Here is a 23,590-nt window from a genome sequence, read left to right as displayed (position 1 = left end):
CGCCCCGCTGCTTTCCGGGGGGTGGGGGAAGCTGTTGCCTTCTTTACTCCGAAGAAGCCTGCAGAGCCTCGCAAGGATCTCTTTCGGCTCCGCTTCTATTCTGGACCTTCTGTAGGTAGAACAAGCGACGATTCCTTGGTTTAAATTGCAAGGAAATAGATTTTGTTGAACATCAGGAAAAATAATCTTCATTTTGACAGCCAATTAAAAAAATAAATAAAACAGATTACTTTGGGAGGTGTTGGATGGATTTTTAAACAGTCTGTTAAACTGTTGTTAAACAGTCTGAATGGGTATCTTTTAAGAATGCAGCAGTAACGGGTTCTTACACCGAATGGAGTTGCACTAGATGATCTTTACTCTTTAGACCTCTTTACATTCTATGGTTCTAACATGCTAATCTGTAATTAGCACTCAGTCCAACTAATTTAGCGACTTTGCACAAAATATCAAACTATAAGGTAACTGACTAGACTGCCTTTATCATGTTGAGAAGCAAACTAGCCAGGCATATTTTAAGCTTAGCCTTTTGGATGAACGGTTATAAATTTGTTAATGAAAGCAGGATTAAAAAATAATAATAATGAAATTATTGTGGAAATTATTGTATGTCTCCGACAGATGAAGTACAGGGGTTGCTCACTGGAGGAACCCCCCCCCTTTTAAAAATAGCACTCTGGTTTGGGAGTGCTCTTCTAAGGAAAGATTGCCTATGCCCTGTTTTCAATTCAAAATAGGGTCTTCCCCCCCCTGATCCCGATAACCTCTTTTGTGGCATTTAATTGATAGCACAAGAAAGTACAGAGTGTTAAAAATGGAAATAAGTTTCCCCCTCCACTGGTTTCCTACTAATCGGATATTGATAGTAAGAGGTGAGATCTCTTTTTTTCTGGAGGCTCGAGCTCCCTCTCCAGAGCTTTGATTTCTTTTAAGTAGGAAGGCAATCGTTACAGACAGCATCCCTTTATTCTCCTTCGAATAAATTTTCCTGCTAGATAACTCCACAGGCAACTCCTCTCTTTGGACCAGACGAGAAGTTGGAGGCAGCCTCGTCGATTAAATCGAATATACCTGCAGAGTGTCAAAGCCTAAGAACCTCAGCAGCCCAAAAAAAGTGACATCGCTGCTGCCAGAGACTGAATCTGAAACGTGCCTAACATGCACATACTTCTAGGGCTCTGAAATTTGCTCGGAGGATCAGCTAAGGGTTTAAGGTGAGCTTTGCGTGCAAGCGAGTGTTTCTCCCCATCCCCCACCCCCCGCCCAGCCGTGGAGACTGGAAGCCAAGCCCAGGGGCGGCTCTACTTCAGTTGGTGAGCCCGCCTTTAACGGCCGCGGAAGCTTCCTCGTCTTTGCCTTTTCGCCGAGCAGAAAGAGGCAGCGGGAGGAAAGGCGCCTGCCTCTGCGATCTTCTTGCGGGCAAGCGGAGCAGAGGAGAGGAGACGGCGTGAAAGAAGCCTCGAGCAGTCTGGAGCCCGAAGGCCTGGTGGGCTAAGGCGGGGAACCCCCGAGTCCATTTAAAGCAGCCTCTTCGGTGAACCTTAAGTTTCTTATGGGTTGAAGTCTTGATGAGAGAGGCCTCTTGGCGTCGCTAGTAAAGCTTTTGTTCCTTTTTTGCTCGTAGAGAATGGAGCATCGGTTTGTTTTGGTTTAATAACAGATTAAATCGGGACTACGGGTTTTATAACGTTACGATCGAACGTAAGCAGACTTGCAAACCGAACCGTAAGAATAATCTAGATTGTATAAACTCAGCTTTTTCTGCTCTCTGTTGAGGGTCCCAGACAACTTCCTATTTTGGGTGACAACTTCATTAGAGTAAATGCCCTTGCCTGCCTCGCCAGCGTTACCCGATCCAATTTGCATCTTTATCGTACGAATCCCACGCCATGTATTAGGCAGAGCTAATTAAGGGGAAAGATGTCCAATATTTTCATCAGATGTAGAGGTAGCTGCTTGTTAGTAAGCTTCACTTTCAGCGCTGACAGTGAGGATGTGATTCAAGCTTGGTGGTGCTTTGATTACCATCCTAAGAATGGATTTGAGTTTCACATCTCAAAATATTTGGGATGTGTGTGATCCTGTGGAAGGGAACACCTAAGAGTGTACTTAGTTGGAGTCAGCTAGTAGAGATTGATTGATTATGCACCATCAAGTCACATTATTTACTCCTAGCAACCACATAGAGTTTCTCCATGGCAACCTATCCCTATTCTGGTATGTCAGGTCATGAAGTAGAAAAAGATTGTACAGTACAGTAGTCCTTGATTTACGACCATTCATCTCGTGATCATTCAAAGTTACAATGGCAATGAAAAAGTGACTTATGACTGTTTTTCACATTTACGACTGATCTGAATTCAGGCGGTTGGCAACCGGTTCATATTTATGATGGTCACAGTGTCCCGGGGTCCTATGGTCACCTTTTGCAACCTTCTGAGAAGCAAAGTCAATGGGGGAGCCAGATGCACTTAACATCCCTATTACTAACTTAATGAGTTGTAGTGATTCACTCAAAGGCTGCAGCAAGAAAGGTTGTAAAATGGGGCAAAATTCACTTAAGAAATGTTTCGCTTAGTAACATAAATGTTGGACTCAATTGTGGTTGTAAGCCGAGGACTACCTGTAAATGATTTTCTTGCTTGAATGAGGCTTTCTCACCAGCTTGGAAATTGTTTGATATCTTGGGGACAATCTGGAGTCCTTTGGGATTGGGCGGCATATAAATATATTTAATAAATAAATAATAAATATATTTATTTAATAAATCCTGATTGATTATTTAACTTGTAGACCAATGATAGCCACTGGAAGCTGTTGAATATGCTCTTAGAAAGACACACGTAACAGTTTTGTTTCTTTTTATAAAGAAAAATGAGCAGTCCTAGTTTAGTTTTAGAGATGCTAAGTATAATTTCACATTTTTCTTGAACAACAATGCAAGCATATCCTGTCAATGTCCTTTTTTATGCTATATCCCCCATGTTATGTCTTTATCTGTTAGCTAGGAGTAAGACAGCAGGAAAGCTTGCTGTCTCAGTATTAAAAAAGTATTCCCCCATCCAAGTGACACCATCCAAGGGCATCCTGAGGTGGATACTGAATTAGGCTTTGAAACTTGTTAGGACTGTGCAGCCCTTTGGGTCGGATCTCCCAGAGGTTGCGTCAATGTGTAAGCATGGCACCTGCTTGGAACACCTTGAAGCAGCTCTTAACTCTTTCCAGAAATATGCAGTCGCTACCAAAGGTTCCCACATGTTTCAAAGGACATTTTGAAGACTGAATATAAATGCTGCATAGCTATATCACCCATTAATATGGGGTGAAATCAGGGAGCTACTGTAGCTAAAAATAGAGATACAGTAGAACTGGACAATGGGGACAACACAGTTTTCATGGCAATACAGTTAGCTTCAACTCAGTAGTGTGGAAGGGACCTATATTAAGTGAATCTCATTTCAAAATCTGGGAGGGATTGATTTGTCTTTGAAGGCTTCTTCTAGCAGATTAATTGTTTTGTGTTTTTTAATATTTGTACTGTATATTTGAGCCATTTAAGCCATAAAACAAGTGCATAGCATAACTTTGATTAATTTTCTCATGCTGCAATGCTATTCTATTTTTTTGCTTTTCCTATGTCATCTTCCATTCTCAGATTTCAGAAAAAATTGGCATCCTATCCACTGGTCAAATAAAGTCAAGAGTTCAAAATTACAATGACAGAGGTATATCTTTGTTGAACCATGCATAAATAATAGCATATGTTAAGGTCACATAGAATTGAATTACCTTCAGCAAAAGTTCAATAGTTCAAAATGTGTTATTTCATATTTTACATAGTTCAAATTTTAATTATATTGTTCAAAATGTTTTATTATATTATTTTTGCTGCATTGTTTTTATATTAGTATAATATTATAGTAGAAATAATAAGTTACTAAAGAGCAATAGGAACCTGTAAATAGAATGTCTACAACTCAGTGTGTAATGTTAGGTTCAAACTCTTACTTCTGTAGCCAGTATGCCAGTATTAAGGCGTGATGGCAGTCTGAGATCAGTAATACTTGTCAATTGTGTATTAAGCCATCCCAAAATTTTAATAAAGATTAAGACTCTAAAAGCACCTTATCAATTTCTATTATGAATTACCATATCTCAGTATAAGCTTTGCAGCTGTTACGTATAATCTGCTTCTGTATAACAATGTTCATGTATTACATGAAATGTAAGACTACAGTTCTAAGCCTGGTTTCCTAGAAATAAACTCAGTAGGATTTCATTGCTTAATAGGATGGGAAGAATTGTCATATAATAGTATGAATCCTGGATTGTGCTTTGAACATAATAATATGAATCCAAGATTTTCAAGTGGGGATTCTGCTTATTGATTCTGTCCATAGACTGATACAGAGAATCAGTCATAGACATAGAGAATCCTAAGAAAAGGGAAGGAGGCAATCTGCATTAATTTCCTCTCTAACATCTTCATTAGTGTTTCAGAGTTTCAGTCCTTTGGAACAAAGTGCAAAAAGAGCCGTGAGGAAAGGGATAGTTGTTAAATTTGTAAGCCTTCCTTCGATTTATGTGAGTGACTTAATGAGTCTTTATTGAGATGAAATTCTTGTCTGTAGTTCATTGGTTACAAATGAAGCCTTAGTGATAAATACTTTTGTGGACATGCTTTTCAAAGTATCTAAAATTACAGACTGCCCAAAGAGGGTAATAGAGGCCTTGTGATGGTGAAATCTAATACCCCAAATATCCCTTAGCTGGGATGATATGCTACAATAATAAAGACTTTATATTATACTGTTTTTAAACACTTTAAAGAGTGGATTGAAAGTGTAGGGGGGAAAACATTGGAGAGAATTGTAGAAACCATCTAGTGATTTTGGTTTCCCCTTTTTCTGTTTCACTTTTCTTTTGGTTTATTTTCTTTTTCTTTTTCTTTTTTGGTGTATATCATTTTGAATGGATCTAAGGGTAGTTAAATGCATTATCTATCCCATAGATAGAGCTGAAGTATTTAATTGGAGATACAATATTGCAATGAAAGTTCAAAAGCAGGATGTTAGAAAAACAGAGCTTGTGGAACAAACTGGAAAAAAAAGATAAATGATGTTACTGGCTCATAAGTCTATATTAAAATCAGTAAAATAAAAACAATATAAAATTTGCTTATGAACTCTCAACTTTTATGTCATATGTAAAACTGAGGAAGTAGTAAGGCTCTTCTTTCACTGTTAGGATGAAAAAAGCAAAGGACTTAAACATGAGAAGGCTTGTGATATGTAGCTTTCTCTTTCCCCTGGTATGTTTGTTACCATGTCTATTCAGAATTTTACTATGAAGTAACAATATTAGGTGACCAGTTAGGAGGAATTTCAGAGGGTTGCGTTAAAGAACGATCTGGCAATGCTTTGTAATTGTAATATGAGAATTTTTCTATTTTTTTCCACTGTAGCAAGAGCAAGAATGGGAAAATTTAAACAAGTTATTAAGACAACATGGCTTAAGACCTGTGTGCCTTGATACGCCTGGAACCTGCGGAAATGTGCCAGGTAATTCTACTCTTCACTAAATAAATTAAACTCACTATCAGTAGAATCTTGCACTTCTGTTACTGTTTGAAGATGTAGGTACTTAAGTAATCATACATTTATAAAATATTATTTATTACTGATATTTCTATGCATATCCACTCCAAATAGTTCTGAGCAGTGTGTGCTACAAGAGAAACATTGGTAACCCATCAATGTAAGAAAGACATTTAGGACAGGTTTAAAGTGATTTTTCATTAGGTAAGGGCAACCTCAAATGGTCCTATCTCATAGGATGCAATGTGATCACTTAGCATCTAGAACTATGCAGGGCATTCCTCAATATGAAATGGCTGGGATATGATTACATGAAAACAAAATATAGTTATAGCTTGAAAAAGATACAAGTACTAAGTTTGAATACTGAATTGAATTGAAATTGAATTATGCTTACAGTTTTCCTTCAAGCAAGGAACGATGTTAACACTGTACATTATTGAGGTCTTAAGAACTACACATCCAAACTTCTTTCTCCCTAATTAAGAATCCTCCACAAGGCCCAAAGAGTGCTCCTTCCAGGTCTTCAACAATTAAATGGCTTCCCCTTTGCCAATACAAGTAACATCAGTTAGATTCAACAGGCAAAACTCTAATAATTCCCCAGATAGCTTAGCCATTGCTGAAAACATTAAAGAGTTGATGTATGCAAATTGTTGCGGTTGGAGCATTTATTTTGATGAGTATGGTGTAGTTCATATGTCAGGTTAGGATTGAGCTGCCAGCTGTTAATCATCTTTGTTTTATACACAGAAGTATGTTACTATTAATAAGCCAGGTAATAAAGGTGATTGACATGCCATCAATCTGTTAACTCTTAGCGACCATGTAGATAAATTGTCTCCTTGAGGATCTATCCCTAACCTTGGACTTCAGCTTTTAATAATACTTTTCTATATTCAGCCTTTGAGGAAGTGTCTAACATTTGGTGCAAATGGAGTCCATTTGTGATTCTTTACTGGTTATTTGTTTAAAACATATATGCCATTTAATGTAAATTCTAAGAAGCTCCAATGAACCAGGCAGTTAGAAATTAAAGAGTTACTATTTTATTAGTATCCTTAAAAACTGAATTCTTTCAGTCTATGAAGAACTTTAATTATATTGAATTTAGACAGTTTTACACTTTTAGCATTCTAGTTTATTTGGAAGATGCTTTAAAATAATGTGTTTAAAAAGCATTTATTTTTTAAAATACTAGATGCAGAGAAAATTGTTATGGACAAGCAGTCTTCTGAAGCAATACAGCATGCACTGAAAACATTACTGGAAGAGACAGAGCGTCAACGGAAAATTATTCGTGACTTGATAGAAGACAATCACCAGCTTAGGTATCATATTTTCTTAGAATTCAATTGGATGTCATTCTCTAAATCAGTGGTTCTCAACCTTCCCAATGCCGCGACCCTTTAATGCAGTTCCTCATGTTGTGGTGACCCCCAGCAATAAAATTATTTTCATTGCTACTTCATAACTGTAATTTTGCTACTCTTATGAATCGTAATGTAAATATCTGATATACAGGATATATTTTCACTATTACAAATTGAACATAATTAAAGCTTTGTGATTAATCACAAAAACTATGTAATTATATATTGTGAAATATGTATTTCTAATTACAAATAAATGAAATTTTGTCTTGAAGCATGATGTAGCATGGGTAACAGTCAATATAACAACAGTAAACTACATTGCTACATTTTGCGACAGTATGCGCAATGTGAAATAGCAGAGCATTGTTCGGCGCATCCAAATCGTTGCACAGTTGCACAAAATGTGGTGAAACTCAGTTAACGATGCTCTTGCTTAGCAACCAAAATTTTGGGCTCAATTGTGGTCATAAGTTCTCTGTTTTCTTTCTTTCTTTCTTTTTTCTTTCATCTCTCTCTCCCACTTTCTTTTTCTTTCTTTCTTTCTCTTTCTTCCTTTCTTCCTTTTTTCTCTTTCTCTTTCTCTTTCTGTCTGTCTCTCTCTATGTGACTCTTTGTCCCTCCCTCCCTCCCTCCCTCCCTCCCTCTCTGTCTCTATCTGTCATTCTCTCTGTGTGTCTGTCTGTCTCTCTCTGTATCACTCTGTCTCTCTCCTTCCTTCCCCCATCTCTGTGTGCCTCTGTCTGTCTGTCTCTCCCTCCCTTCCTCCCTCCCCCTCTCTGTCTCTCTCTCTCTGTGTCTGTCTGTCTCTCTCTGATTCCCTCTCTGTCTCTCTGTCTCACACTCACTCACTCATACACAGACACACATACTGAGGTCACCTTGTTGAGTGTTCCAATCACATTTGAAACACTCAACAACTGGCCTGTATTTATGGTTTTTTGCAGCATTCTACAGTCATAGGACCAAAATATATGGCAACGGCATTTTCCCCTGGGGGGTTCCTCATAACATCCCAAGACCAATGCCACACATCTCCCCTCTTCGGGGACAGGTCCTCTTCAGAAGGACAAGGCCCCGCTGGTCCCCCTCGCACTCTTCATCTTCCAGCCACGGCCCCACACCATAGAAAACATAGGCGCACGCACACCCTGCACAATTGCAGCCCGGAGCAGGACCAAAGCCCCTCTCCCCACTGGCCCTTCCTCCCTTTTAGGGCTTTGGAGGGCTTTGAAGTTTCTGCAGAAGCCTGGGCATTGGTCTTGGGATGTTCTGCAGAGCCCCCCAGGGAAAAATGCCGCGGGGGATGGCTTTTTAATCAGGTGGCTATCAGAGAGAAGAGGACAGCGTGCGCCCGTGTCTTAGGCGACCCCGTGAAAGGGTCAATCGACCCCCAAAGGGGTCGCGACCCACTGGTTGAGAACTGCTACTCTAGATGAAATACACAAGAATTCTCTTTCTTTCTCTCTCTCTCATCCATCCATTGATCCATCCATCTATCCACTTGTTGTCTCACTTCCCAATTTTCACTTAGCCTGTCTTCTGGTCGCTCTTGTTTGATTTAAAGGTTTCCTGGCTTTTCCATTCTGCTGTGGCATTTTGGAAACTCCCCGCGTGCTTTCCTTATCATTTCAAAATTTTGCATTTAATAGAGAGTCTGTGAAAAGCTAACATTCAGTCAGAATTCCATACTTTCAGTGTAGATTTGTTTCCTTGAGTTCTTACTGGGCAAGGAATGACAATGCAGCTTCTTTGCAGCATAATGAGCTTCTTTTATTACAATAAGTCCAGGTTGATGCTTTCTTTTGGGTTGTGCATTTCAACAGGCATACTTAGAGCAGGAGGGTCCAATCTGTGGCCCATGGATTATATGCAGCCCTGGACAGTTAGTAATGTGGCTCCACAAGTTCATAAACTTTTAACATTATTACATAATTTATATACATTAACTATATTATATATTTTATACACAGCCCAAGACAATTCATCTTCACTCAGTGCAGCCCAGACAAGCCAAAAGATTGGATACCCATGATCTTTGGTTATTTAGGTTTTAATGTATTACCCAGGATAATACCATATAATACTATGAATCAAGCTCTAAGGTGGTTTCTTTAGCTTGGGCTATTGCAAGGTTGATCCACCTACGAATCTCTGATTTTGTTAAACTATACTGGCTATTATAAAATTAAATAACATGAGTGGGCCTCAAATTATCCCTACTCCCACCCCATAAATAATTCCAGGTTTTTTCCTTTGTAATCCATGCTTTATAACCTCTGAACCAAATCATTATAGCTTGTTCAAAAACCATTATTAAAACAAATGTGAATTAATAAATTGTGTGATACAGTTTTTTAGATGAACACTTTTATTTTACTTTTGATTTGAACTTACAGGTAGTCGTCGACTTACAACCGTTCATTTAGCGACCATTCAAAGTTACAACAGCATTGAAAAAAAAGACTTATGACCTTTTCCCCCAGTTACAACCTTTGCAGCATGGTCATGTGATCAAAATTCAGATGCTTGGCAACTGGTTCATACTTACGACCATTGCAGCGTCCTGGGATCACGTGATTACTTTTTGCAACCTTCTGACAAACAAAGTTAATGGGGAAACCAGATTCATTTAACAACCAGGTTGCTAATTTATCAACTGCAGTGATTCACTTAACAACTGTGGCAAGAAATGTCGTACAATGGGGCAAAACTCATGTAACAAATTGTCACTAAGCAACATAAATTTTGAACTCAATTGTGGTTGCAACTTGAAGACTACCTATATTTGGGGATAGCCTATTTTTTCACTACAGTGTATTTTTGTTTGGTTTGGTTTTTAATTAGAGATGAATTACGCTTGGAGAGAGGTCGGGCTTCCCGACAGGAACAACGAGCGAATGATTTGGACGTTATTGTGGAAAATGTCAAACATAAAATACGTCAACTAGAAGACGAGTCAATAGCCAATGCTTCTCAGCAACATAACCAAATCAGAGATCTTCAAAAAGATCATGAAATTTCACAGGTACTTCAATACTGTTCGGAGTTTGAAATTCCGGGTTCAGTTTGTTTATTATAGATAAGAGGCTTTTTAAGTATTACAGCAGCTACAAAACTAATTCTAAATTGCATTATGTCAGAAGCCGCAGGTTGTTATTATACTTTAATCCATAGGCGTCCAACCGTGGCAACTTAAAAATTCCCCAATGAGCCATGGTGTCTTAAGTTGCCAAGGTTGGAAGCTCCTGCTTTAAATGAATATGCAAGAAAAAAAGTGAAAAGTGTTATCGCTAGCTATAGAAAGCAGATGTTTTCTTGAAAATTGATAGGCCAGCTAGTAATTTTTATTTTTTTGGTCTTTTGCAATTTTCTGGTTTTCTCAACCCAGGCAGTGTACCGGCACCAAGCGAAGCAGTTGGAGGAGCAAGAAGGGACGATTGACCATTTAGAAAAGGAGCTTTCCAAGTTGGGTCTGGAAGAGCAGCAGCGTATCGCCACTCAGAAAAAAGTGTTCCGTCAGTTTTGCAAGCAGGCTCCAAGAACTCACGTAGATCAACAGTAAGAAATTCTGCATGCTTTTTAAACTTAAGTGTGTGTGTGTCACATATTAAATGTGATTTTACATAGGAATTCATGTTAGGTAGGTCTTCTCTGCATTACACACTTCTCTGCATTAAATACAGTACTTTTTCTTTTAAAAAATATTTATGTTTATCAGAGGTGGCATTTTGCTGGTTGGCCCCAGTTTAGGTGAACCAGTAGTGGCGGTGGGAAGCTCCACCCACCAGCCCAGATGTCATCACGGGTGCTCTGCTCATGCGCACAAGGTTCTGCGCATGTGCAGAAGCGCCTGCGTGAGCGAAACACACCCACGCACATGTGCGCTCCAGGTTCTGAACAGGTAGCGAAGATAAGAGGAAACCATTACGATGCTTATGCATAATTTTTTTAAAAAAATATTTAAGTTTATGCTTTGATGTGCAAATAAAGAAAAAAAATTAAAAATAAAACAGTGCAAGCCCCCTACAACCCCGATAAAATATACATAAAGGAAAAAGTCACTTAGCCCAATTCATCATTTTAACCTTGATTTCACAGAGAAATATTGATCAGCCTTGGCAAACTACTTTATAGATTAAAAGTGAATATATGTAAGTGAGCATAGATTGAATCCTTCGGGTCTCACATTATCTTTCAAATATCTAAGAACTTTTTTTGCTGAATTGTACTTTATCATTTACTTATATTTCATATTTCTAAACCACCTATCTCCCTCAAAGAGATAACAACCTCCAAACATTTGATATATAGTTCTAATAAATTCATATTAAACCTTGCTGCTCTTTTAATACCTTATTGACAAATTTATGGATATGAAATCAGCACTAGGTGATAGTGGGACACATCTATTTCATAGAAATGTCCCTTCACCCATTTTACACTTCCAGGTAACAAAGTTCACACCAATTCTTTTTAACATTTATTAGTTGTCAGTTTGAAATGTAGTTCTTTGTTGGATTAGTTTAATTCTACGATCATACAAAACATAACCACAAAGAGATTTATACCTGTGTTTTAAAAATCTTAACCTTTGATTTATTGATATGGATCATTCCATTTTTTTAATTCCAGAGTTCTAGCAACAACTAATATCTGTCTCAATTATACTCTTTTTCTTTAAAAAGTATTGTAGACTTAAAATCATCCAAAGCACATATCTACATTAACAACTTTTATATGGTTTTAGATAATACTAATGCACCTGAGCCTAATTACAAATCTGCAATGTGTTTGCTACCATTTTAAATTGTACTTCCTTTCTTTAGGGAAATATAAAACTTGCATCCATATGGCTTGGGTTTATTTATATTATTTGCATAACACATTGATGGAAAAGTACTGTACAGAATTCCAAAATTCCAATAGGATTGTTAATCAGTAAACTATGAAATATGATGGGTGACTCCATTTTGAAAATACCATTTTAGATTTCGTGTTTTTAAAAACCAGGTTCTACTTTCTCCTCCAGATATTTTGGCCCATAATAATACAATAATACAATAATAATACAATAATAATACAATAATGTGATAATACAATAATGCGATAATACAATAATACAATAACACAATAATAAATACAATAATACAATAATGCAATAATACAATAATACAATAGCAGAGTTGGAAGGGACTTTGGAGGTCTTCTAGTCCAACCCCGTGCCTAGGCAGGAAACCCTATACCGTTTCAGACAAATGGCTATCCAACATCTTCTTAAAGACGTCCAGTGTTGGGGCATTCACAACTTCTGGAGGAAAGCCGTTCCACTGATTAATTGTTCTAACTGTCAGGAAATTTCTCCTCAGTTCTAAGTTGCTTCTTTCCTTGATTAGTTTCCACCCATTGCTTCTTGTTCTACCCTCAGGTGCCTTGGAAAATAGCTTGACTCCCTCTTCTTTGTGGCAACCCCTGAGATATTGGAACACTGCTATCATGTCTCCCCTAGTCCTTCTTTCTCTTAAACTAGACATAACCAGTTCCTGCAACCGTTCTTCATATGTTTTAGTCTCCAGTCCCCTAATCATCTTTGTTGCTCTTATCTGCACTCTTTCAAGAGTCTCCACATCTTTTCTACATTGTGGTGACCAAAACTGAATGCAGTATTCCAAGTGTGGCCTTACCAAGGCATTATAAAGTGGTATTAACACTTCACATGATCTTGATTCTATCCCTCTGTTTATGCAGCCTAGAACTGTGTTGGCTTTTTTGGCAGCTGCTGCACACTGCTGGCTCATATTTAAATGGTTGTCCACTAGGACTCCAAGATCCCTTTCATGGTTACTACTGTTGAGCAAGGTACCACCTATACTGTACCTGTGCATTTTGTTTTTGTTGCCTAAATGTAGAACCTTACTCTTTTCACCATTGAATTTCATTTTATTAAATAGTGCCCAATGTTCAAGTTTGTCAAGATCCTTCTGTATCTTTAGCCTATCTTCTGGAGTGTTGGCTATTCCTGCCAGCTTGGTGTCGTCTAAAAATTTGATGAGTTCCCCATTTATTCCCTCATCCAAATCATTGATGAAGATGTTGAAGAGTACTGGACCCAAAACAGAGCCTTGGGGTACTCCACTACATACTTCCCTCCATGAAGATGCAGTTCCATTGAGGACTACACGTTGAGTGCGGTGGGTCAGCCAGTTATGAATCCATCTGGTGGTGATGCTGTCTAACCCACATTCTTCTACTTTATCTAGTAGTAGGCTATGGTCTACCTTATCAAATGCCTTACTGCAGTCCAAGTAAACTATATCGACAGCATTCCTCTGATAATGCTCATCAGCCACAAGCAGCAATAACAGGATGAAATTTACAGTGTCTCTAGCTTCCCATATTCATCCAGCAATTGTTTGGATTTAATTTAATTTCCACAAAAAAGGGAAGTTTAAGTTGCTTATGTATGTACTGCTTAGGTGTAGATATTAGGGAAAAACCGTTCTTATTTTAATTTTTGAATTGAGAATTGTTGCAATTATTTTATTTGCTCTGTTTTAATTTATGTTGTGCTCATTCAGTATTATTATTTTCTTGACTCAATGGATTTATGAATGTGGATATTTTTTCTGATATATCAAAATATAATATTTTCTGCAAAACCTAATCTTTCTCAATGACATACATACAACTTGTAAATTGTTACCTTTGTATGTAATGGCTATCTTGATAGTTGAGCTTCTAGTAGAAAAACATAACAAACTATTAAGGAAAGATACTAGAGTGAACTAAACTTTGTCTACAAGTTCACATTCTTTCTTATAAAAGTTATTCTTCGACCAGATACCCACATTTAACGTTTGCTGATTTATATTGGCTAAATTAGGGTATTCTTCTTTTTCAGGATTTGTTGTCTAATTGATTATTATGAATCTCAGATCAGCCATGTGAGAAAAGAACTAAGGTGGGTAAAATGGTTGGTGTTATACAATTTGTGGACTTATCTTAACAGCTGCAAGGTATACTTTAGATGACAAAAGTGACAAAAGAGAGATGTGGTAGTGGGAGATCACGAACCACTCTTAGAGTGTAACTCGCATCAGCCTTCATCACCTGCCTAGTCATGCTGTCAAAGAGTGATGGAAGTTAGAGTTCAAAACAGTTTGGAACATCACATTACCCATCCCAGCCTGAATCATAACATATATGTGTGTGTGTGTGTGTATAGTTTTATTTTAAATTCATAGGGTCAACCAGCTGACATAACAACCTTATATTACATCCAACATTTTCTGAATAGACTTCGCTTCTTTTGCATGTGTTCAAACTCTTTGGAGCAAGCTTGCAATGGGGAAAGGAAAGGAAGATGGAAGAAAAAAGCATCTCTACAGCTGAACAAATTCATGCTGTTAAATGTAAACGTTTGTTTTGTATTTCATAGGAAGTATAAGAAAGAGATCAATCATTTACAGGACGAAGGAAAAAATGAGGAAGAATTCTTGAAAAATATAGATGCTACTGCTAATTACAAAGCTCTACTTATGGTAAGGAACTACTGTATAATACTAGAGCTGTGATAGCGAACCTATGGCACATATGTCACAGATGGCATGCAGAACATCCTCTGTGGGCACGCCAGCTGTCGCCCCAGCCCAGCTCCACCGTGTATGTGTGCATGCCTCCCGCCGGCCAGCTGGTCATCGGGCCTGGAAGGCCTCCTGCATCAAGCTGGAAGCCAAAAATGGATGGGGAGGGGAGCGCATGTGCAGGGGATGGGGGAGTGTGTGTGGGTCATGTGCGCATATGGGGACATCACATGTGCATGCATGGAGATGGGGCGCACACTAGGAGTCACACATGCATGCACACGTGTGTGTGTCACACGCATTGCATTATGGGTGCGGGGGTGCACACACGCTTTTGGCACACGACAACAGAAAAGTTAACCATCACTGTCCTAGAGGTACATCTGTAATTTGAACAACCTTATGAATGAGCCGAGGTGGCGCAGTGGTTAAATGCAGCACTGCAGGTTACTTCAGCTGACTGCAGTTCGGCTGTTCAAATCTCACCGGCTCAGGGTTGACTCAGCCTTCCATCCTTCCGAGGTGGGTAAAATGAGGACCCGGATTGTTGTTGGGGGCAATATGCTGACTCTGAGGGCTGAAAGCCCTATGAAGCAGTATATAAGTCTAACTGCTATTGCTATTGCTAACCTCTAGGTGTAAAATTATAACTTTCCCAGTTGGTAAATTATAGTGTAATTCACTTTAGGATTATGCTGAAGTTATTGGTTGATAATCTTCAAAGGTATCCCACTAATTTCTACAATTGAAAAACAAGCTTAGAAAACCCCCATAACCCTATACCCAAATCCTGAGCTACGTATATCTCTATCATCATAGTTTGTAAATACTGTGTATATCAAAAACCTATTTTGCTTTTTTCAGCAAGTATTCATTTTTTGAAGCATACCTCATATAGTCTGCTATCTTTCCATTAGAATCTTCCTAATTTTTCCCTCCATTTCCCCATTTTTTTAATAAACATTCTGCCAGATACAGAAATTGATCTCACTGCTATTATTTATCAATTCAATTTGAAAGATAAAGCATTGCACATTATATTTTATATCTTCAGATATTTTCAAGTAGTTAAATACATGGATTTAAATCATTGGAAGGAGTTCTTAATTTAAAGAAACCCTATAAACTGTGGATTTCTTCGGTCAAACCTTAAGTAAGACATTATTTTTCAGCATTTATTAGTATATATCCTGTTCATTAATCTACTTAATTGTTTAAGACAAATGAGAAGATGCTTTGTTTGCATGCATATGGATGAGTGTAATATTTGTAATAAATATTTCCAAGTCTTTCCAGACACAGATAATTGAAACAAAAGCTCGAAATGAACAACTTGTGCATGAAAATATTAATCTCAAGAAAGAGATGGAAATTAGGTGAGTGGGCAAAACAATTTCAGCACAGCATGCATGCATGGATTTGATTTAAATCCTGGATCTTAAATTCTGTGTGAAAACATTCCCTACTGAACATCAAACAATCTCTACAAGTCATTTTTCAAATATCTAATTCATGCTGTCATAATAACAGATGACCATTTAATAAACTTACTGAGAGCAACAGAAGCATATTTTGGTGAATGTTTGGCAGGGGTGTTACCGGTTTTGTAAAAGCAACAAACAGCAATAAATCCACAGGAACAATCTTTTCATTGTGAAACTTGACAGAACGTTTTCTTCCCTTCAGGCCAACTGTGCAAGAATTAAAATTTTATAAACACCAAGTGAAGAAGCTGGAGAAAATATTGAAGAACATCAAGTAATGCATTTTGAATAAGCCTTAATCATTAACCTGTTTTGCAGATGGATAAAAATAGGGACGGTGTAGTGATTATTGATCTGAAATCTGGGGTTAGACCCTTTAAAAGAGAGGAAGCCAAAATGGGAGCCCAGCCAAAGGAAAAAACAAGGAGTATAACCTGAGCCAGTGAACCCATTTGTGATTATTATAATTTGTAGTTTTTCCTGTGTTTTGAAGCTATGATTTGTATAAAATCTTGTGAAAGATTGCATTCTAATTATTTTTTTCTTATTTATGTAGATGCTGACCATATAGTTTACTTTTGATTTTGTGATTCTGTGTTTGGTCTATAAGGCATGGATTATAGAGCAATTTTTTAAGTGTGTCTTCTTTTCCTTTCTTGGGTTGCTTGTTAGATCACTCGAGAGCAGCGAAGAAGAAAATATGAAAGAAAACAAAGAACTTAAAAAAGATTTGGGAGGAAGCCAGCTGCAGGAAGTTTGCAGAAGATATTTACAGGTGAGTGGATTTCTGTTGCAGAAATTCCGCACACACACACACACACACACACACCCCAATATAAAATGAAGAAAAGTTTTCTCAGGTTTACTGTTTGTTACTATTCTCCTATTTTATGGCTACAAGGATATTGTGATTAGTTATGAGAAGTCTGATGCTTTCAATTTAACCTAGCCTAGCCTACTTAACATAGGGAACTGTGGTTTGTTTTGGATTTTCGGGAAAAGAAAAACAGGAGCAAATCAGTGCTTCAGCTCCTGATTTGTTCCCTAACTTGAATTTTGACAAATTATAATTCCTTGAATTGATGCGACATTTTATTTAAATGAGAAAGAGAAGGAAAAGGCAGTGAGATGCATCCTATGGCAGGAAGCTATATTTTCCCAGTTAAGTATGTAACTCAGCCAAAAAATATGTCTTTATTAAAAGCTTCTGTTCATTTAACTCCTTTTTCTTTAAAAATGCCATCTGGCAACAATAGAACCGAAGCCTTTCCTGAATCATCCATCATGCTTCTTGATTGTACTGAGAATAATCCAACTGGGTTACCAACTGACAGCATCTACTTTCAGATTGCAGAATCGTACCACTCTGATAACTGCTAAAACCATAGCTTCTATCTGGGAATGCTGTATTTCTTACAGTGTAATCTACTTGATGTTGCTGCTTAGTAAATGTTACATATGCAGGATGGAATACCTATTTTCTTATCATTTGCATTTCAGGGAGAAGAAAACTGCCACACATCAACTCTAGTCAGGTGTAAATGAAATCATGCTTGTGGCTTTTTTCATTGTGACTTCCATGACTACCAGTCTGTCTTACAGTTTAAATCATTTTTATTATTTGTGCGAACTAGAATTGCAGTGTTAAATTATGGTTTGCTGTTGTGCCTGAACTGACCAACTATATTGGTCAAAACATTGTACTTAATAAATATAACATATCTAGAAAGCCAAGTTCATTGAATAGTACCATGCATTTTTAGTTAAATAATATATTCTGTGTTGAAAATGTAGTTTCCTTGCTAAATATAGAAACACAGGGACATAGTGAAAGATTAATATGTTTGGGAGTTGGTGAATAGGAAGAAGCCTGATTATCAGATACTTCACAATAGAAAGTCCATCCTAATCGCTGTTGGATCAAAACCCAACAGAAATGTAGCTCTCTGAGACCTTATTATTTCAATGAAAGAGTTGAACGTTTTCCTAGCTGTCCATTTAAACCTGGAATTTTAACTAGGACTGGATTATGCTCAGCATTCCTCAGATATAATCAATGTTACTCCAGCCAAGTGGTTCTCTGGAACATTATATAAAGATTAGTGAATAATGATTCTTCTTTCTAATATTTTAACTCTTAAAGGTATTGTCCAGCATTGACTCGATCATCAGAAGCCCAAGAAGAGCTCCTCTAATAACACTTATGCAAAAAAAGGACCTTGGGAAAAGCTGGGCTGAGGAGGAACGTGGATTTGAGCATCTCCCTGCTGTGATTGAAACCTGGGCTGACCAGCTAATGGCCCTGAAGGTACTGGTGACTACTCTCTTCGGCCTAGGGACCTACCCCTGTCCCTGGTTCTTCCAGTGTACATCCTTTGTGTTTTCCACATATCTTTGTACCCATTTTCAATGTAATTTAATTGTAATTTCAACATGCAAGTAATTAAATAATAAGCAAATGTATTTCACAGCAAATACTTTTTTACACTTTATCCTGAGAAGTCTTTCTCTCACCTGATTTAAAATGATTTGATTTTAAACAAGGAGAAGGATACAGGGGACCTGGTCTTCCCATAGTATCGTTTTAAATTCTTACATTGAAAGCCCAAAAGAATAAGAGTAACACATCAACATCTTTCTTTTGTTCTTTCAAGATCTTGCACTACTCCCTGAAAAAGCTATTGCTGCGGTTAGTTCCTAGGCATTCCAAAGCTATGCAGGACACTAATGAATATATTAGAGTTGAGGATCTTCAGCAAATAGTGGAGGAAATCTCTGAAGAAGTAGGCAATGAAGAAAAGGTAATCTTCAAAAATGCTGATTGTTCATTCTTAGTCTATTGTGTTTCCTTACCTATGTGGAAATATTATAATAATAGCTTGTCATTTTGGTCCTTAAGTAGATATGCATTCATTTGTATGTAATGCAGACTTATAATGATTTTAATTTAGAAAATTAAGATCATTATTCTGTTTAGAAAACATCACCCTAGTTCTTTTCCAGTTATTATATCTGGGAGAATCAAGATTTTAGACAGAATGCATCCCCAGGCTTCTATTATGTTTAATCAGGATTGAAATGATCATTTGGCTCCTTTTGTTTTTATTCATATCCTACAGAAAAGTCTGATTCCTTCACAACAAACCCTGTATGCCATTGTCTGTCATTTTCAAAAACTATTTGATGTGAAGACTCTAAGTGGCGTTTACCCTCGAATGAACGAGGTATATACAAAACTTGGTGAAATGATCAACGCTATGAGGAACCTCTGTGACCTCTTAGAACTAGGTAATAATCTGTTGCCCCTTCTCTAGCCTGCTCAGAGTCAGACCATGGTGATGTGGGGATGAGGAAAAACTCAGCGGTGTTCTTTGAGAGTGTGTGTGTGTCAGGGGTGGGTTCTGGCTTCTGCTACTGCCAGTTCGCTTAGGGACGTGCTGCACATTAGTAAAAAAGCATGCTTCTGTGCATGCGCAGAAGCAAAAAACAAGAATGTAGTGCCTATGGCGCCGCGGAGAGAACCGGTTCAGGGTGTGGCAGGCCAAGTTATTACCTACTCAGCTGAACCAGCCCGAACTGGTAGGAACCCAGCTCGTGTATGTGTGTGTGTGTGTGTCTGTATATTGAAAGGACATGATAATTTACCATAGGTTTTGCAGGAAGAGAATGGCTGCCATAAAAATTTTAGCTCGGAGAAATGCTTTTCCTGCATCTTAAACTTAATTGCAAATGTACTTGAATTGAAATAAAAGTTGAGAATGGAATAATAAAATACAGAACACGGCACCAAATCATATTGAATTCTACATATTTTGTTTAGTTTCATTTTAAAATTCAAAGTTTGGTCACACACAAACCCAACAAAAGCATGTTGAAAAAGACCATTAAATGCAGCGCCAGATTTGCCATTGACTCTCTGGGATTTATGGATTTTTAAAACCCATGTAAAGCAATAATTCTGCAGCTCCCAGGACTCTTATTACATGGGCAAAATAAAGACTGGAAATATATATTGGAAGAGATCTGATATCTCCTTTGTTATGTCCCTACAGAAAAGCCCATCATCTTTTGAGATGTAGAAGGATAAATGGGAAGCAGGTTAAAATTGTCATATATGTCTCATGTGCATCTTGTTCGGTTCCTTCCCTTATTTTAATTGTATATTATTATTATTTACAGTTTTATTATTTACTGGCTTTTAATTTTTGTAAGCCACCCAGAATCACCTCTAGACAAAATGAGTGCCATACAAGTTTAATCAGTCAATAAATTACTCGAGTAAATCCATCCAATCTCCACACACAGTCCTAAATTCTTTTTCTGATAATCCTACAGCTGTTCTAAATGCATTTTTTCCTCATTGTCTATAAAAGAAGGTTTTCTTCCTGTAAAGAAATGACAGGAAGGAACCTTCTACCATCTCATCCTGTTGGCATGAACCAAGCCAACCTTGTGAAATATCAGGGCCTCCAAAATAACAGGATTGCTCTGTTAATCCTGTTGGTCTTATCCTTCCACTATCAGCACCACAATCACTTTAATGGGTTATTGGTTTCGCCTTCCCATTAAAAACTGTGACGTGCTTGTCTTGCACAACATTTTCCTGTGTTGCTTAGTTTGGATATTTGAGTTGGCAGCCATTTCAAGGAGTTTGCTGTTTCATTTGCTCCCACTTTTATTGCTTGTGAAATGTTGCACAGAAACTGATACAACATTTCTTCATAGATTGCTCAGCACCACCTAGTGTCCTGGTGAACACTGTTGGAAAGCTATGCAATTTGTTTAATGAGAATGTGGCCTGGCAGGTGGAACAACTGCTGGGTACACAGGACATCGAAAGGTATGTTGAACTTCATAGTTAACTAATAGTAGCTTTACAAAGACGCCTTTAGCCCTACATTCTAAGTGCATAATGGAGAACGGTGTGACGCCCTGTCAGGTATTTGAAGAACACTGTCACGACCATCACAGTCATTTTATTCAAGGCAAATCTTAGAAAGCTTTTCCAGTTTTTATCGGGCTTAATTTCTAGTGGCCTGATCCTCTTTGCCTTTCTCTGAACATCTTCCATTTTCTCACAGTGCTTCTTAAAAGTGGGATGTCCAAAGGTCTACATGGACCCTTTAGATGATATCTGATCGTAGGAGAAGGGAAGGGAATGCTTCATTCTTGTGCTTAAGTATTCCTGTGAAATCACAGTTAATCTTCACTTGATACTAATTGGGAATGGCAACTCTGTCCCTAAAGATAAGGTCATAAAGCATGATGTCACATGGCCACACTAATTTATTATTGCAGTTGAAGCAGTTCCAGTTGCCATTAGTAAGTGAATGCCACACAATGTCCTGCGATCATGTGGCCCCCATTTGCAACTTCCTACTGGTTTCTCCATTGACTTTGCCTGTTGGAAACTGGCCATGAAGTTCACAAATGGTGATGACATGACTGTGAATATTGTGATCCTCTTAATTACCAGCGAGTTGCTGAGTGCCTGAATCACAGTCATGTGAATGTATGGATCCTGTGACAGCTGCAACTACATATCCCCTCATTCAAAGCCATTGTAACTTCAAACGGTCACTGAATGAGTGATAGCTGAATGAAGATTACCTGTAATTTTTGCTGATCAGAGTTTAAAACTACATTTGTCTTTTTTGCAGCCACATTGCACTGCTATCTCATACTATCATTCATCTCCTCCCACTAATGACTGCAGGACTGTAACTTTGTTGCTTGTATCATTATGATTTATATTGATATTGTTTCCTGATTGCTTATTAGTACCCTATGACTATCATTAAGTGTTGTACCTTATGATTCTTGATGAATGTATCTTGTCTTTTTATCTACACTAAGAGCATATGCACCAAAGATAAATTCTTTGTGTGTTCAATCACACTTGGCCAATGAAAAATTCTATTCTATACTATACTCAATTTGCAATCAACTATAATCAGCTGATCATCGTGATAAGATTAGGGCTTGTTGTTTAAATGACAAAATGAGAGAATGAATGTTTGTCAAATTGATATTTTTCAGCATTATCTTTAAATTAGAAGAACATGATGACTTTTTCCCAGCATTTCATGCTCTTATTAACAACTTGCTTCGTGTTCTAGGTAAGCACTTTCTGTAAATTAATGATAATAGAGTGGCCAAGGCTGTCAGTACATTATTACAAATGGATTTAAGGGCAACATTTAACTTTTGAACTATATCTCAAAACAAATGTATAATCATGTGGGATTGTCCTGGTAAATCAATGTTGTATATCCCACATCAAAAAAATATGATCAAAGGCTACCCAAAGTTATTGCTCAATTGTAATTTTAATACATATCTAGAAAGTAGTATTATAAATAAATTAAAATGGTAAAATAGTTTTTCCCTCTTTGTATCCTTTCTTTTTTGGAATATATACCTACATGCTATATACTCTTACTGTCAGAATCAAGTAGAAAGTGATCTTAGGATCGTTTAGCAAAATTCATGGTAATTATATAAAGATTGTACACCTGGTGTTTTATATTGACTGCTTATTTTATTCGGGATTGTCAACCAGGGGTGGGTTCTGGCAGAGACTACTGCCGGTTTTCTCAGGGACACACCGTGCATGCACATACACAAGCAAAAAACAAGAAAACTGGTTCAAGGGTGCTGCTGGTTCCAGTGACCCAGGCCACCAAGTTACTACTGGTTCGGCTGAATCAGTCCAAACCAGTTGCCAACCATTCAGCAGGACAATTCAGTCATGATGTTGCTGTAAATGATATGCTGTGACTGCATCTTTTGAGAGGCTCGGGGCATTTGCTTTGAAAGCATTTGAAGGTCTTCCCAGGACCCCAAAGCACTTCCCCTTCGATTGCCACTGAAGGTTCCTTGTTTTTTACTGACATTTTCATTGGAGGAGTCCACTGTGAATGTAGGCGAGATGACCTTGGAAAAAACCCTGAAATAGCCATGTTTAACCTTCATGTAGACATGCTTTTATGAATTGCAGCAATATTGCAACCAAACAACCTTTCTGTTTCAGAAGCTGATAAATGTAATTTAAGAAATCCTTAGAATGTATATTCAACCCTAGTCATTTTGAGTGTAGGGTTTTATTTTATGCACACTGGAGTTTTGATTAACTAATTGATTATAGCCTGGTTTGTTTATAGTTTACTTCTGAAATGTAATGGAAATTTTACGTACTTTACAAAGAAAGTATAAATATAGAGCCATACCTTTTAAGTATTCCATTGGATTTCTAAAAATAGGTGACTATTGAAAAGGCAAAATAACGTTTGCAAAATTGCTTTTGTTTCAGAAGTCAGAAGTCTCACAGAAATATTACCTGCTGTACAGAAGCTGAAATGGATGGTCCAATAATGTAAACTAAATGTAAATCTTTTAACATATTGACTACCTCTTATGTATTTTTGAATATTTTTTTATTAAAAATGTCTGAATGGAATCAAAAATGTGTTATTTGCTTTCAATATCATAGGAACCAAGTTTTCAAAGCTGATTAATGAGGAGTATTAATGAATAGAATATTGGTAGTTAAT

The 23,590-nt window shown here is 37.5% G+C and overlaps 1 protein-coding gene across 3 annotated transcripts; it reads left to right on the top strand.

Annotated features, from left to right (window-relative positions):
- The first annotated feature begins 342 nt into the window (after positions 1-342).
- CEP70 (centrosomal protein 70) lies at positions 343-23,503 on the top strand. Of its 3 annotated transcripts, none has more exons than XM_087711475.1 (17): positions 343-1,214; positions 3,656-3,725; positions 5,465-5,561; positions 6,799-6,928; positions 9,818-9,998; positions 10,362-10,531; positions 13,872-13,931; positions 14,409-14,511; positions 15,841-15,929; positions 16,240-16,311; positions 16,710-16,812; positions 18,181-18,345; positions 18,692-18,838; positions 19,157-19,325; positions 20,763-20,877; positions 22,077-22,156; positions 23,350-23,503. In XM_087711475.1, exons 2-17 carry the CDS (start codon positions 3,717-3,719, stop codon positions 23,409-23,411), a joined length of 1,752 nt encoding a protein of 583 aa, XP_087567601.1. In that variant the 5' UTR covers positions 343-1,214; positions 3,656-3,716; the 3' UTR covers positions 23,412-23,503. The 3 variants fall into 3 exon arrangements, with proteins under 3 accessions (XP_087567601.1, XP_087567593.1, XP_087567584.1); XM_087711467.1 differs by lacking the exon at positions 343-1,214 and adding an exon at positions 1,338-1,534; XM_087711458.1 differs by lacking the exon at positions 343-1,214 and adding an exon at positions 1,338-1,701.
- The last annotated feature ends 87 nt before the right edge of the window (positions 23,504-23,590 follow it).

This window comes from Thamnophis sirtalis, unplaced genomic scaffold (assembly GCF_051295495.1).
Source record: "Thamnophis sirtalis isolate CommonGarterSnake01/CBP01778 unplaced genomic scaffold, rThaSir2_p1.2 scaffold_1, whole genome shotgun sequence".
NCBI lineage: Eukaryota > Metazoa > Chordata > Lepidosauria > Squamata > Natricidae > Thamnophis > Thamnophis sirtalis.
This window is presented reverse-complemented; position numbering and strand designations above follow the sequence as displayed.

What these genes read in the sequence shown, in the direction of transcription:
- CEP70 (XM_087711475.1), top strand. An exon ending in GAAGACAATCACCAGCTTAG is followed by an intron (nt 6,929 to 9,817) that starts GTATCATATTTT and finishes GTTTTTAATTAG; the next exon opens with AGATGAATTACGCTTGGAGA. An exon ending in CAACTTGCTTCGTGTTCTAG is followed by an intron (nt 22,157 to 23,349) that starts GTAAGCACTTTC and finishes CTTTTGTTTCAG; the next exon opens with AAGTCAGAAGTCTCACAGAA.